The sequence below is a fragment of the Telopea speciosissima genome, chromosome 4 (genome assembly GCF_018873765.1).
Source record: "Telopea speciosissima isolate NSW1024214 ecotype Mountain lineage chromosome 4, Tspe_v1, whole genome shotgun sequence".
Classification (NCBI taxonomy): Eukaryota; Viridiplantae; Streptophyta; class Magnoliopsida; order Proteales; family Proteaceae; genus Telopea; species Telopea speciosissima.
This window is the reverse complement of record NC_057919.1, coordinates 14,866,906-14,882,849: the sequence shown is the minus strand read 5'-3', so window position 1 is coordinate 14,882,849 and position 15,944 is coordinate 14,866,906. Positions and strand designations below refer to the sequence as shown.

The following is a 15,944-nucleotide window of genomic DNA, read 5'->3' as shown; positions in this document are numbered from 1 at the left end:
TTTTTAATTTTAATGACTGGGAGTCAGTGTCTGCATTATCTGATAAACTTCGATTGGAACAACAGTCCTCTTCTCTGTCTTGTCTTTTCTCTCACGAGTCACCAGCAGTTTCAGTTCCCAAAGATTAAAATGCCACGCCGCACATATGCTCATACACGCGTCCAACTTGGGAGACACGTACTACCCCTCAATTCTGTTCCCACTTTCTCTTATAAAACCCCACCCTCACTCATCAAACACAACACTAATCTGCATGAAATGGCGAAGAGAAGAAATCTGAGTTCACCATTTTTGTTTGCCATTCTAATCTCATGGTTTGCTGCTGCTGTTGCTGAGCTTGAAGGTTCTAAAGATGTATCTGGTGCTGGTGCAGCAACTCTGGTCACAAAAGATCAGAGAAGAACCATCGTTAAGACGGATTCTGGAGTGATTTCAGTTGTTGAAATCAGTGATGGCAATCGAAGGCCATACAATCTTCAGTTCATCACCTTGGATCCCAATTCTCTCTTCCTTCCTGTACTGTTGCATGCAAATATGGTGTTCTATGTACACACAGGTATGTATTATGGAAACTTCGAACCTGAATCCTAAAATGAAATTCAATCTCTCTCTCTCTCTCTCTCTCTCTCTCTCTCATGTATTTTTTTAATCCTGTGTAGGGAGTGGAAGCTTGAGTTGGATTGGTGACGACGGAAGATATAATGTACAGGTGAAGCAAGGTGATGTCTATAGCATTCCTGCGGGTGCCGTGTTCTTCGTGCGAAGTAGCTTAGAATCCACCAGAGAGAGGCTCAGGATTTATGCTATCTTCAGTGATACCAATGACCAAAACCCATATGTATGAAGATCGATCCAAGTATCTCCCTTTCTTGATTCGTTTCTGTTTCTAGCTTCTTTTCCTTTTTTCCCTGATAGAATTTATAACACAGGAGTCATATATTGGGGCTTACTCCACAGTGACCGACCTGGTTCTGGGCTTGGATGACAAAATCCTTGAATCGGCTTTCCAGGTAAGGATTTCATTTTCAGGATTCCATCCAGACAGACCATAGTTAGTTAGTTATTATTCAAACATGTATATATTATTGTTCCCAAGGTTCCTCAAGAAGTGATAGAGGAGATAGCGAACGGAACCAAGCCTCCGATCATCCATGTAAAGTCCAGAAATGGAACAGAACAGTCGGAAGCAGGGGACTGGGGAGCTGGGATAATTGAAGCCCTTGAAGGACCTGATCCCCAGGAACTTAACAGCAAGATGAAAGCCTTCAATCTCTTCACTGCCAAGCACGACTTTGAGGATTGCAATGGCTGGAGTTTGGAGGTGAAACCCAAGAACTTGCCGGTCTTGAAAGGTTCTTCCAATTTTGGGGTTTTCATGGTGAACTTAACTAAGGTTAGTCATGCTTTGCTTCAGTGGTGAAGTCAATTCTGATAAATATCATGTCCACCAATTAGTTAATGATATGCTTGATTCTGAAATTTCTGATGATTAATAGGGTTCAATGATGGGGCCTCATTGGAATCCAAGGGCGACAGAGATAGGAATTGTGACCCAAGGGCAAGGGATGATTCGTGTCGTCTGTCCTAGCAGCACCAGCTGCAAAGCAAATGAGTCAAAGTGCAAGAACATGAGGTTACGGGTCAGCGAGGGAGACGTTTTCGTTGTTTCACGATTCCACCCCATGGCCCAGATGTCCTTCAACAACGACACGTTTGTGTTCATGGGTTTCAGTTCTTCGGCAGCGAAGAATTACCCTCAATTTCTAGCGGGGAGGAGATCCGTGCTTCGTACATTGGAGAAAGATATACTGGCCATAGCATTCAATGTTGATAACATGACGACGATTGATCGGTTGTTAGCTTCACAGGCTAAATCCATCATACTGGAGTGCACCTCATGTGCCGAGGAAGAAGAGGAAGCAATGGAGCAGGAGATTGAAAAGGAAAGGCAAGGGGAAGAGGAAAGGAAGAAAAAGGAAGAAGAGGAAGCTGAGGCTAGGAGGAGAGAAGAAGAAAGAAAAAGAAAGGAAGAGGAGGAGGCTAAGAGGAGAGAAGAAGAAGAAGCAGAAGAAAGGAAGAGAAAGGAGGAAGAGGCAAAGGAAAAGGAGGAGGAAATAGAAGAGGCCAAGAGGAGAGAGGAGGAAGAAGAGGACAGGCGGAAAGAGGAGGAAGAAGAGGACAGGAGGAGAGAGGAAGACGGAAAAAAGAGGCAACAAGAACAAAAAGAGGCAAGGAGGCAGGAGGAAGAAGAGGACAGGAGGAGAGCAGAGAAAGAAGAGAGGGAACAGGAGCAAGCTCGCCGATGGCAGAGAGAGGAAGAAGCTGAGGCACGTCAACGAGAGAAAGAGAGGCGACGAGAAGCAGCCAGACGCAGAGAGAAGCAAGAAGAAGAAGAGAGGGAAGAAGAGGAAGCTGGGAGACCGGAGCGGCGAAAGAGATGGAGCGAGGAGGAAGAGGAAGCTGGGAGGTCAGATCCTCGAAAGAGGTGGAGGGAAGAAGAAGAGGCAAGAAGGCAAGATGAAGAGTGGCAAAGGAGACGGGGGGGAGAGGAGTGGGATGGTGAAGGGGAAGGTGAAGCCAGAAGAGTCTTGAATAGAAAGGGGAGGATCTGATCTTTGCTTGTGGACTCTGCATAAATCAAATAATGGACGTGCCATAGAGGAGCATCTTTGTAACTCAAGCGTGGATGTTCACAGACACGATGTCCTCGTTATTTTGTAAACACCTTTTTAATATGTAAAACGCAACCCATGTCCTCTTTTAAAATTCAAGCTTTCCTCAAATAATGATTTGGGACAATTTGAGTTCGTTTTGCTTTGAAAAGTATCTAATCTCAATAAAATACGATGAGGGGAGGGAGTGGTTTTACAACCTACAGGCTCCAGCAGGGCTAACACTCGCTATATCCTAGAACACAAGTGCTTCACTAAACTTCTCCCTTTCATAGAAGCGAAAATTCCACACTTCTTTGTCCACACACACACACACGCAATGTACAAGCAAAGGTAAAGGGTCTACCAACAAAGAGCAAGAAAAGTGGCGGTGAGGGGAAGACTGGAAGGGAGAGGTTGACGACTCTAATCTTTCATGTATCAGCAGTAGATGTAGAAGAGGAGCTGCTAATGAAGGAAACGACAACAGTAATGTCATCAAGCTTACCACCGTAGTAGCGAAAGCCAGCGTCTTGTGCTGCGGTGGAGAATGGTGTCTGCCTGTCTTTATCCTGCGCTCGCTGACGTGCCAAGGCTGCTATTTTCTGAGCCGTCACCTGAGGCTCCAATCCAGCCCTCATGGCATGGACCACCACCGCAGTCACTTCATTGTTGTACAAGTTGTCGAACAGTCCATCGGTGCCTGCTATGACTACATCTCCCGGAGCAACAGGGATTGTGAACACCTGGTAATATTCACATTTAAATCCTCTCGTGAGTTAGTAATCGTTTAGCAAGTACTAACAACTCCACACAACAAGAAACTATACAAACACACAACAAAGAAAGTCATGAAACAATACATACGCTTGCAAATATTTGTCACAATATAATCTTTCCAGCTTTTTTGTGTGCGGAGCAGCTTATGATGATAGCATTTTACCCTTCAGAAATTTCCAGTGTTTTGTATAGTATTTTAACTTCCAATTCCTTTAGATCAACCAATCCAGTATGGTGGAACTAGCAGACCTTAAGGCTCCCCCAGATGGAATATATTCGGATATCAATATTTTCTATCACTGAGAATGGGAAAACTCATTCTCCTGCCCTGCTTTGATAAATCCACCCTCATTATGCTCCATGGATATGTGGTTTCATTATTCCGACTGTTATAGAGAGGACATGCTCTAGATTAGTTATGTAGTAACTTTAAATTCTATCAAATACTTCCATTTATGTGCATGGTTCTTCCCATTTATGTCCATTATTCTAATTTCTAATGTATATTCATGCATGCCTATCATACTCATATAACTTGACACGTGAGCAAGGGAATTTGGGATCTACTTACCCAAAAAAATTTGAGCCCATCCAACCTGAAACAAGGTAGTGCTGGAATATTTTGCCTATAATGTACATACGGGTCTTTCTGGGCGGCACTATGCCTATTGAAATATAACGCTTCACTATTTGCCACATGGCAGTACATGGGTTAATATCACATACATCTCAATGCCCAATTTAGTCCAAAGCAAGAAAAGTCGTTCAAACTCTGATTCAAAGTTTTAGTTCAATTACTAAAATACAATCAATGGAAAAGAATATAAAATACAAAATGGCAACTTTTGTAATTTTAGATACGTGCTCTACTCATGTTAAGCTGAAATTGTACCTATCAGATGCTTGCTTGGTCCTCTATCACATGAACTAACTCATGTACTGCCATGTGGCAAATAGTGACGCATTATACTTCAGTCGGAATACTATTATAAGCAATCAAATTGTATGTGTATTTTTAGTTCCTTTTTCTCCATGTTCATCATCCAAAGCATCACCAAGTGCATACAGTCAAAGAAAGATTGATATAGTGGTTGAAAACACAGTAAATCGGCATCTATACACTCTCTAAGTAAGGTAGGACACAGTGAATTAACTAACCTGACCAGAGCTAGGTAAATCACCATCATTTCCGCACTCTAGTTGGTACGTGAAATTGAATCCATGCTGCTGTACAGGAGAACGGAAGACAGTACATCCATCTCTTACTACTATAAAGCCACTATCACCCAGGTTAATGGCATGTAGACCCTACAGGAAGAACACAAATGAACAAATCACTTGAAAGAACGGAAACCTTTGGCTGACATGCATGGTTTTAATTTTCTGACACTGATCTTGTTAAATAAGAGTGCACAAACCAAGAAAAACAATTTAAACAAAAATCAAATCAAATCACAATATCTGAGTTGAATAGGAAGGCCAATTCATTTTAATTAAGATATGAAAGAGGAAACAACAATAAGTGAAAAAAAGACAGCAGCAAAATTCCACCCTATCTGGAAATGTACTTGAAAATTAGAAAAATAGTATAATGTACAGAATGTTCCGACAATAACACCTGGTCAAGTCCTCGTGCAAGTTTAGGAATGGTAGTGAGTGGTATGGAAGCAGGATGGTGCGGACTTTGGTTGAGAGGAACTCACCCAGTTGAGTGACCTATAAAGTGTTACATTTTTTATGCAGTAAGTCACTTAAAGGGTTTATTTTATTGGAAATAAGCCTTGGATTAGATTATTTAGATATCTGGACTGTGATCTCATGGGTTTTTTTTGTAATGGGCCACTTTAATGAGCCTAAAATATGGGTAGAAAATACAAAAAAAAAAGGGAGATCTATTAATTTAGTTAGAGTCATGTTTCTAGTCAGTTTCTTTTGTTATTTTTCTTGTTAGTTTATGTTATCTTATTAATTAAGGATTGGATTAGGTGTTTCCTTTTTAGTGTTCGAGTCTATTTTTCAGTATTTTATATAAGTTTGTAAAGGGTTACAGCCCTGTACATAAATTTGATAATCAGATTGAGAAAGAAAAAAAAACGTAACTTTGTGTTTTGCTCTGTGAGAGAGTATGGTAAGATGCAATTGGTGAGAGACCAAAATACAGTGAGAGGCCGTGGGCGAGAGGCCCGAGTCTGAGAGAGACTACCCTATCTTCTTATTTCCTTTTTCAATTTCTTGTTTTTTATTTTATTGTTACAAGATTTCCTGCAAAATTGAAAGCCAATTGAAGTACTTACTGTTGTTGGACCTGAAGTTTGCGATCCTCTTACAGACTGGTTATTAATTGTGACTGGTTTCCATTATTTGGTATCAAAGTTATCGCTACTCCAAGTAATAACTCTACAGGCGACAAAGGATCCATACAACAATTAATTGATATGATCAAGAGTCTGATCGACAAGGTGAACTCACTGAAGCAACAACTGAACAGTGACATCGCTAGCTAATACAACATCTCCACAAAACACTCCAGAGAATCACAGAGGTGAACATCATCCTTCACCAGCTACATCTCAGAACACCAACTAGTACCAGGGACGACTTTCACAGAGGACATTTACACCACCAGTTTGCCTGGGGATCCATATGAGCCTCATCCCAGACCATACAGTGGTCACAACAATGGCTATCCACCTAGGCCTCTTGATGACAATCAGAAGGTGAAGTTGGAGCTGAAAGAATACAATGGAAAGCTTAATCCACAGTTGTCCCTTGATTGGGTTAATGTAGTAGATGACTACTTTGACTGGTTTGATATGTTGGAAGCTAGAAAAATCAAGCTAATCAAAACAAAGTGTATTGGACCAGCCAGATAGTGGTGGTGAAGAAGCCAAGAGAATCGAAACCAAGAGAACGAGGGACAACTGTTACTACCTGGGATTACATGAAGACTGATCTTAAGAGCAAGTACCTTCCACAGTCTTTTTTGCTTTTTCTACAAAACCAGTTGAACACACTACACCAGGGTACAATGTCTATATCTGAATACACAGACTAGTTTGATGGTATGTTATCACGGCTAGGAATTGAAGAAGATGATATGCAGTTGATATCTCAGTACAAACTGGGTCTACTTCGAAAGGTCAGGAAAGCAATGGGCACAACTATTGTGTATGATCTTCATGATTGTTATGACAGGGCATTAGAGGCAGAAGAGTTAATGAAGATCCACGTTTGATCATATGGCAACCAAGTCGGGGAGTCCAAAAGACCACCAGCAACTACACGTCCACCTCCATTCACAGGTAGACCGAACCATACTCCATCATATGCTGATAAGGGGAAAACTCCTATGAACGCCAACAACAAAACGAAGTGATACTACTGCAACAAGTTTAGACACTTGGCTAAATTTTGTCCACAGAAGTCATGGACCACAAATGTTGTTGTTGCTGCCCAAGATACTGAGGAAGATTCTGAAATCCTTAATTTTCAAATTAGATTTAACCGTTGGAATGGTTCCATCTTTTTAAGAGTTCTTATTCTTCCTAGTAGTGATTGTTTCCCAGAGTTTGGCTTTCAAGTGTGATAGTTTATTTTTCTGTCAATTTTTAGGTTGTCTATTTGAGTTGGGTTATCTTGGGATTTTGTCTGGGAGGTTATTCTTTCAATCCCCACCCCAATCAAATTAGTATCAGAGCCGTTGAGGGACAGCAGATGAAGGTTGTTGAATTCTACTTCCCATTGAAGGATGATCATGCAAGTCTGATTTGACATCTCTACCAAACTCGTGGATGAGTTTTTTTTTTTTTTTTTTTTTTTTTCAAACAGTGGAGAATTGATGTAGACAAGTCATCTAAAGGGCTTATTTTATTGGAAATAAGCCTTGATTGGATTATGAAGGCGTTGGGCCTTTGATACAATGGGTTTTCTTTGTAGTGGGCCATTTTAATGGGCCTAAAATATAGGTAGGAAGTACAAAAAATGGTACTTAATTAGTTTAGTTAGAGTCATGTTTCGAGACAGTTCCTTTCATTATGTTAGTTTCCTAATTAGTTTATGTTACCTTATTAGTTAAGAATTGGGTTATATCTCTCTCGTTTAGCGTTTGCGTCTGTTTTTGAATCTTCTATACAAGTTTGTATGGAACTACAGCCTTGTACACGAATTTGATTAATGAGATCGAGGGAAGAAAAAAACATAGCTTTGTGCTTTGCTCTGTGAGAGAGTATGGTGAGAGGCCGTGGGTGAGAGACCCGAGTCTGAGAGACTACCCTATCTTTTTCATCCCTTATTCGATTTCTTATTTTTTTTATTTTATTGTTCTGAAATTTCCTGCAAATCTGCAAATCTGAGAACCGATCGAAGTATTTACTGTTGCAGGACCTAAACTTTGTGATCCTCTTGTAGACTGGCTATCACTTGTGACTAGTCTCCATTAATGTTTCTTTCCAACAACTAAAAGTTAGTGACCATTCAATTAAATTATTGCTAAATGACACTAGTAAAAGGTAAGGATCGAACCTTGGCCAGTACAGAAAACATATTCATAAATGAAGGAATTTAAAATTTTGCATCCCATCAACAACATAATAGGTATCAAGGTGGCAAGGCGACCAATGTGTTGGAGAGGGTCCAAATTCTAGGTGATGACACCAACAAAGCAGCCGAAGGCGTCCACCTAGGCAACCAAGGAGCCTGGACGCCTAGGCGTCGCCTTGATAACTATGAACAACATTGTTTAATCCTAAATTTTTCCACTCTTTAGTTCCTTCCTTGAACTTATAAGCCCCCCCATTTGAATGACCAAATCTCGTATTTATAGAACTAGCTTATCAGCAAAAAACAGAAATACCAAACCTGCTCTGTGAGTGCAATGATACACGCAGTTGATGATCCTTTGGCTTTTGTGCTCAAGTGAGCTTTCTCCAGAACCCTTGCAGGGTCAATGGAGCCTTTTGGCTCTTCCTGGATTGCAGTAACTGAATGAGACATGAGTTCCCTCGCATATTGCCCTGCATCAACACCAAGATCTGCCCACCCACCAACACCATCTGCTACACCTATGGCTTGCTCATCCACACAAATAAAATGAGCATCCTCCCCACCAGTTTCTTCTTTATCAGGATGTGGTAGATAACATGATCCTGAAAGCAGCTTTAAGGTTCTGTCACCTAGAATTTTCCTGTAGTCAAAACCAAGCAGCATAAGCAAGTACGAAAGAAGGGTAATTATTGGTGCATCTAATAAGCCATTTTTATTGGAAGATATATCTAATGTATACTGGTCTATAGAATCCATGACATAGTTGTCACAGCGTCTAGGTGACCCAACTATGATCCATGAATTAGTTTTTCTGCCGCACTGTCTGAATGCAAATGAGGACTGGTCTCTCCTTATCACAGACTTTGGGAAATGTTGAGTCTTCATAGTGCATGAAGTTCATCATATGGATCACCTTTGCCAAGGACAGGAAGCAGATGATACCATGATAATCACCGCTGGATGCTGTTGTATGGAAAGAATGGTTGGAATGGAATAGTGATCACTGATGATGACACTCAACCAACTTATAGAGTTGCTTTAACAATGAAGACATATTGGGCTTCTATTTGTAAAGAAAACAAAGATTTTAGAGTGGAAAAAATTTATCTATAATGGCTAAATTTTGTGTATGAAACTTGTAAATTCTGAATCTTTTTGCAGAGCATTTCATTGTATAACACAATAAAACTATGTGATGTCACCTGGGACAGGATCATACCAACTTATGAAGCATAATATATTCAACAAGTAAGAAGAAAAAATAGTTTATTAAAATTATTGATAAAAAAAACAATATGTTACAATCCCCTATACCCTGAGAATGTGCATTATACAAATCTAAAGTTACATCCTCTGTTCTTTTACCCATGCCTAGATGGCTTAGCACTGCAAATTACACACAAATGTCAACTACAAGGCCATAAAAATATGTAACACATAGCAAGCAGTGGAATTTTTTAGAGAATGCAGCATGGGAGCATGCATGGCTTCATATATTCCTCATTAATAAGCACAAGAGTAAGAAAGGGAAACCAAACACCACAAGAACCAAAGCTATATGACAAATTTCTGTTCTTCTATCACTACCTCTAAGAAGAGAATTTAACTACCAATAGCTATGACTTGTGATGAAAGAAAGACTGCTGTGCATTGATAGTACTGAAACAAAGATACAATCAAATATTAATACACATTCAATTGTGCTTGTAGGCCATATCACCAGATAGAGTATATGTGGGCACATAAAGTACAAAATATTTTCACATAATCAATACCAGGGATTTATGGATGCATTCTGATAAATTCCTAGGAAAAGCACAAAGGGAAAGAAGAAGATGAGAGGACATACTGATCAGATGAAACTGCAGAGTTTGGCTGCTGTTCTTCACGAGCTGAGCCATCAAACGATACCTCAGAAGCAGCCCTGGTAGAGTAATACGAAGAAGATGAACTGTAAAATTTTTTTGACCCTAGACCCACTAATGAATTGAAGCCGCAACTCCTCCTTGCCACATCAAAAATGAAATATCCATATATCATACAACTGTGGGATGGTTCTTGGCTTCTCAAACTCATGGTAACTTTTATGCAACTGTCAAAATTTCCATTGCCGTAAGAAATACCAGCTCTTTTAATGGAGTTTGAGAGACGGTCATCCCTTGATGTTAGGTTATCCAGACGGTGGTAACCCAATAAAGATCCAGAGCCACAAGCAGCCATGATTGTCCGCTTAATTGGACTGCCTAGCGAAACTGGGCTGGAGTCCGATAACAGGCGATTGATATGGTACTCACAAACCTGACAAGATGGTCCAGACACAGAAGGAATAGAAAATGTTCGTGAAAGAGCTCCAACAACTGATAAGTTCCTACGTTGGTCAACGATTTTAGGATCTGAACGCACAGCACTAATTACACCAGGTCTCAAGAATAAATGCCCTTCAGCAATGGTTGAAATTGGTCTCAAAAGAGACAACCCAGAATTTGTGAACAACAATTTTCCTTGCTCAAGAAGAACTTCCACGGAACTCGCGAGTCCAACTTGTTTCCCCGTGATCAGTCTCCGGAAACCAGACCGCAGCTCAAGGTTCAGCTTCGAAAAATAAGAAGATGGCATCTTACCCTCTCAAATAAAACAGAATTACTCGAATCCCTATATTGCATAGAACCCAACCGTTAACACTATGCACAACAGCAAATCTCATAACTCTTAATACATCTACCCCTTCAGTTATCAGAAAGCACACACAACCTACTTCCGCCCCTTCAATGAACTACTAGAAGTTGAAACCCTGATAGTTGAAGGAAGACAAGAAAGAGAAAAAACAAATAATGATTATGAGATACCAAGCTTTTCTCTTAACCAACAAATACTGGAACTCCAAAACAAATCTACACATAAATCAGATTCGAAAAAAAGAGAAATTCACATAAACCTACCAGATTTCGAGCTAAAAGCCATTATCGACAGTAAGATAAATAACTATATAGAATCAGATAGTTAAGATAGGGGAAAAAACCTGGGCAAGAAACTAGATGTAGCTCCACAGAACCTCAATGGATGAAGATCCAAAAAATTCGAATCTCCTAACTGATATATTCCGATCCCTTTATATTGGAGGAGAGAAACAGACAACAAAAGACAATGACGGCAGCGACGGGAAGAGGAAGAACCGATGATTGAAGTTCCGATAGATGTTCGAGGTTAGGTGGAAAGGCACGAGCCCTTCCATTCCCTGTATTTCTCCCATCTTTCGTCTGTTTTATATCTAAAACTCTAGATTTATAGTTAGAGTCGCAAAATCGTTGATCAGGAAAGTTCGTGTAGTTTAGCAAAAAAAAAGGAAAGTTCGTGTAAGCTTCTGATTAAGCCCTAATTAGACACAAATTCAAATTAAGATATATTTACTAACATACCCTTACTGGTTTTACATTATCAAGGGGAACAACATTTTGTCGGACTAAATTGTCCATCAGACATTTCGTACGCATGGTTGTCTAGATGTGAGGCTACTATCGTCCTTTCAGTGAAATGTTGTCGTGGAACTCTTTTTCCTCTCTTTTGGGCTTTTGGGCTTTATTTGGTTCCAAAATTCATGGAGGCTATCTATCCACCATGATTCCTCAAAGGGAAGAAAATTAAATTAAATTAAATTGAAAATGTAATTTTAGTAATAAATATATGATATGATTATGCAATTAATTTTTTCAAGGAGGCTAATATCGTCCTTTCAAATAAATTTTGTCGTGGAGAGCTCTTTGAGCCTTTCTCCTCTCTTATCAGAGTTTGGGCCTTTGGGATTTATTTTGTTCCAAAATTAATGGAGGCTATCCATATCCATGATTCCTAAAAGCTCCCTCTGGTTTCAAGGAAAATAAAAGGGAAGAAAATGAATTAACTTAAATTAAAAGTGTAATTTTAGTAATAAATAATTAAATATATGATATGCTTATGCAATTAATTTTTTCAAGGATTAAATTGTAATTTTATTTTTAGGAGAAAGGTTTTGTACACGGTCGTATAAACCGTGTACGTGAGAGGGAAAAGTTGGAAAAGTCATAAATACTCACTCATTAATTAATGCCTTGAAACTCCCAACCTCTCACATACACGGTTTACACGACCGTATATGAAACCTTTCCCCTTATTTTTAATTGATTGTATTTTCCTTTCCTTTTCTTTCCTTTCCTTGTAATTTGTAAAAGGCGGAGCCAAAAAGACATTTGTCACTTCCAGCTTTGCTTACCCAATAACCCAGGAGAAGGTGTAATCGGCATTTTCATGGACAACATGAATCCATGAGAGATATATCAAGCATGATTTGATCTGGGCCTTAGAATCTCAATCCACTGTTCATCTTACTTCAAAGAATTCTCTCTCAATCCATTGTTTGTCTTCCTTCAAATGACTTTTCTCTCAAAACAAGGGATCAATCCCTACCTTTTATACAAGTATGGAAAAAGAACGTTGTCTGGTTGCATGCAGCTTACATGCAGACACAGCCTCCCTTGAAATGATTGTTGCAAAAGGTCGTATCAGTGCACAAGGCTACCGCGTTTAGCAGGATCTGGGGGAGAGTCAAATGTACACAGCCTTACCCCTGTTTTCAAAGAGATTGTTTTTAGGACTTGAACCCGTGACAAAGTGTTCAGCAAGTGAGCACTTGACCAACGTGCCAAGCACGACCTTCCTTGAAATGATTGTTTCGCTCACTACAAAATAAAAAATCCCCCTAGTCGATGCCCTTGGACATCCCTTCATTGGGTCCCATATTGATGCATGCATGGCCACCAATCAGACGATGTTCTTCTTCCCATAAAAGTTTTTTTTTTTTTTTGGGGGGGGTGGGGATGCTATTCTCTGTGTCGCAGCGCAAGCTGCGCCCAGGCACATGGGGGTGGGTGCAATGACCACCATGCCCCCCTAAGTGGCAGGCCCATGTGCCTAGACGCAACCTGCGCTGTGGCACAGAGAACATTCTCCCTTTTTTTGTGGGATAGAAACCTTTCATGATAGTAAATTATGATACCGGGGTGTCTCCCTGTGTCAGTCTAACTCCCACCAACCACGAAAAGGACTACCTTGCCCCTCACATCCAACCCTACCCATTGGTCAAGGCAGCCCCCCGCTTCCTTAATTGAAGCGGGCAAAGCTTAAGATTACTTACAAATGAGTTTCAATTTCCCTAATGACCAACAAACGATTTATATATATATATCTGTTTGCTCTTGCAAAAGCTTAAGATTACCTACAGATGAGTTTCAGTTTCTCAAATTATCCACCTAATATTTTCCTTAACCAAATTACCTAAGATGAAGAGATGTACTACAAAATTACCCAAAACAATACCATTTCCTCATCCACCATCATTTTTTACGTTTTTACCTCTCTCTCTCTCTCTCTCTCTCTCAATAAGTCCTATTTGGTTTTACCCCCCCAAAAAAAAAAATCCTATTTGAGTGCAGGGTAGTTGCATGAAAATCCTCTCCAGTGCACCAGTGCGCATCAGACGGCTGGGCAGCACCCAGCCATCTGATGTACGCTGGAGAGGATTCTGGTCCATGGTATTTACATTATTTCCTTTCGGAATGGATAGATCAGTTCAACCACACCCAAGTTCCTCTACTACATTCATGATTCATCATCTCCATTCAACAGTAACTCTACTACCATAATCTGATATTCACCCAAAAAATAAATAAATAATGAGACCACAGATTCTCAGGCAAGCAGCCCTATTGCTCAACCTCATCACCATCCTGCATCCCATCAAGACCAAATTAGAGGAAAGTCGGAAACATGTAAGAAGGGAGAAAAAATCTTCTCCAATTCCCTAAAAGTGCAATGCGGTGCAGTTCAGGGGTGAGAACTCGACACCTAGCAGGTGCGCTATCCAACGGTGTCGAGTTGGAGAAGAAAGACAAAAAAAATAAATTAACTCAATCGACCTCAGACCATTGGATGTCATGCCTACCAGGTGTTGACCTCTCGACCCCGATCTGTGCCACACTCAATGATCAAGGAATTAGAAAGGATTTTAATCCTGTAAGAAGGGGAACATGGTTGTGCTCAAAGAGTGCATGCAGGTGGCCTAAAGCAAACCAAAGGATTTATGGCTACGCTTATGGGGTTTCTCTTTTTAATCATCATCTTTAATCAGGTTCCAGCTACTTGAATCAAGATCAATGAGATGGCACCTTAGGAGTTAGATAGTTATGAAACATTTTAACTTCTTGGTTCTCAATTATGTGAGATTAACTGCTCTACCGTTGCCTACCTAGTTGCAGTCTAAAATAGGAAAATTAACAACAAAGGGCAACGGGGTATTTTCCAAAGGAGGAACAAGGATGACACATGTTGGGTAGTGGGTACTATATATGGCGGCGTGTTCAATCTTTTTCTTTATTAGTTAAGGAGGGGAAGTGATTACAAGTGATTTTGATTCTTGTCTCGGGATAATAGAATAAAATGGCCTTCTAATTTTCAATTATTTTGGGTTCATTTCTAAGACCACAAGAAAAAAAAAAAACAAGGATGATAAAGAAATATTATTGTCTTGGAGTTTCTATTAATATAATCTTGGGAATTAGTTTTCTATCTGGGAGTGTGGTCTACGCCAGCACTCCCATGTGTCTATCTCTCTCCTCCTCAAAACAAGGGGGTAGAGGTGTCTTTTCAAATGAGAAAGAGTCGAGGAGAGAGAAAGACTCATGAGAGTGCTAGGATAGGCCACACTCCTTTACAAAGAACTTTCTCCCTATAATCTTTTATAGAACATGGAAGTTATTATATCAACATCCTCATACCAAATCTTCTTTTTTTTGTGTGTGTGTGTGTGTACAAATCTATTCAGGGAAAATTTTATTCATTCTCAAGAGGACAAAAAGTTGTGTACAAAGGGGATTATGTCCTCTAGAAAGGAAGCCATGCATATCTCAAAGCCCAAATCTGGGAAAAGAAAGGGCCCACTAGGCCAAATCTCATGGTAGGGAACAAAGGCATCAAGCACATATAAGTCAGTTCCTAGCTCCATTTTTTTAAAAGTATTCCTCATCCATATTGTACATGTAGGTAATAAATTTTCATTGTTTATTATTATTTTCATTTTTTTTATTTTAATTTATAAGGAAAAAGAACGTTGATCACGTGGTTCCTACTTCCAGACATAGGACCACTCAAAATTTTCGCTCAGCCCCAGTGAACTAAAAATTTTCATTCAATCAAATGCTCCTACATGCATTCTTATTGGTCTATGCACTAGTGTAAGTGATACATTATCAGACAACAATCTCTTACCCTAATTTTTAATACTTTATCATGCTAATATGTTGACCAAAATATAATTAAAACACAGGATATATGAAAAATTAGCATGAAAAATGTCAATTTTAAGGAAAGAAGAAAGTCCTTTTAAAATTATTTACTTTTTAAGCTTCAACCAATAGAAGTATACAAAAGGGTTGACATTGAAGTTAGTGTTTCACTACAACCATGCCTCTTTTTTTGATGTTTTTTGGGAGGGAGGGAGGGAGGGAGGGGGAGAGAACCAAAAGAGCAAGCAACACACTTCACATTTTGTTATTATTAATTTGGGGCGATGATCTCTGTACCGCAACGAAGCCTACGCCTAAACATATGGGGGTGGGCGTAATGATCATCCTGCCCCCTACACAGGTTGCCTATGTGCCTAGGCCTAGGTTGCGCTACAGCACAGAGAACATTCTTCCTATTAATTTATTCATTGTTAAATGAATGTCAACACTTCACATTTTGTTATTATTAATTTATTAAAAACATACATTCTGTGGGCCAAGTTTTCAAAATTCATTAGTGCTCACCAAAATATTCTACAAAAGTCTCCCCCTTATCTTTATTTTATTTTCTAATGAAAGATCCCAATATTTAGTTGACCAATACTATATTATGTACTTTGAGAAAGTAAATTTTTTTTTTATTTGTTCTATCATTTCC

General features: G+C 39.6%; 2 protein-coding genes across 2 annotated transcripts; one reads left to right on the top strand and one right to left on the bottom strand.

Moving 5' to 3' along the window:
• Positions 1-258: 258 nt before the first annotated feature.
• LOC122658110 (vicilin-like seed storage protein At2g18540) lies at positions 259-2,612 on the top strand. Its single transcript, XM_043853005.1, has 5 exons — positions 259-556; positions 660-838; positions 930-1,010; positions 1,097-1,393; positions 1,497-2,612. Exons 1-5 carry the CDS (start codon positions 259-261, stop codon positions 2,610-2,612), a joined length of 1,971 nt encoding a protein of 656 aa, XP_043708940.1.
• A 400-nt stretch (positions 2,613-3,012) lies between these two features.
• Positions 3,013-10,774, bottom strand: LOC122660514 (probable protein phosphatase 2C 55). The gene is made up of 4 exons (XM_043855851.1): positions 9,823-10,774; positions 8,289-8,613; positions 4,590-4,739; positions 3,013-3,397 (listed from the first exon to the last, which is right to left on the bottom strand). The coding sequence occupies exons 1-4, from the start codon at positions 10,587-10,589 to the stop codon at positions 3,086-3,088; spliced, it is 1,554 nt and encodes a 517-aa protein (XP_043711786.1). The 5' UTR covers positions 10,590-10,774; the 3' UTR covers positions 3,013-3,085.
• Positions 10,775-15,944: the final 5,170 nt, after the last annotated feature.

Excerpts from the sequence above, each read along its gene's own strand:
- LOC122658110 (XM_043853005.1), top strand. The coding sequence starts at position 259 with ATGGCGAAGAGAAGAAATCTGAGTTCACCATTTTTGTTTGCCATTCTA. Across the intron at positions 1,011-1,096 it reads TCCTTGAATCGGCTTTCCAG|GTTCCTCAAGAAGTGATAGA; the intron begins GTAAGGATTTCA and ends ATTGTTCCCAAG. Across the intron at positions 1,394-1,496 it reads TCATGGTGAACTTAACTAAG|GGTTCAATGATGGGGCCTCA; the intron begins GTTAGTCATGCT and ends GATGATTAATAG.
- LOC122660514 (XM_043855851.1), bottom strand. The coding sequence starts at position 10,589 with ATGCCATCTTCTTATTTTTCGAAGCTGAACCTTGAGCTGCGGTCTGGT. Across the intron at positions 8,614-9,822 it reads TCTGCAGTTTCATCTGATCA|GAAAATTCTAGGTGACAGAA; the intron begins GTATGTCCTCTC and ends TTTTGACTACAG. Across the intron at positions 3,398-4,589 it reads ATTTACCTAGCTCTGGTCAG|GTGTTCACAATCCCTGTTGC; the intron begins GTTAGTTAATTC and ends GAATATTACCAG.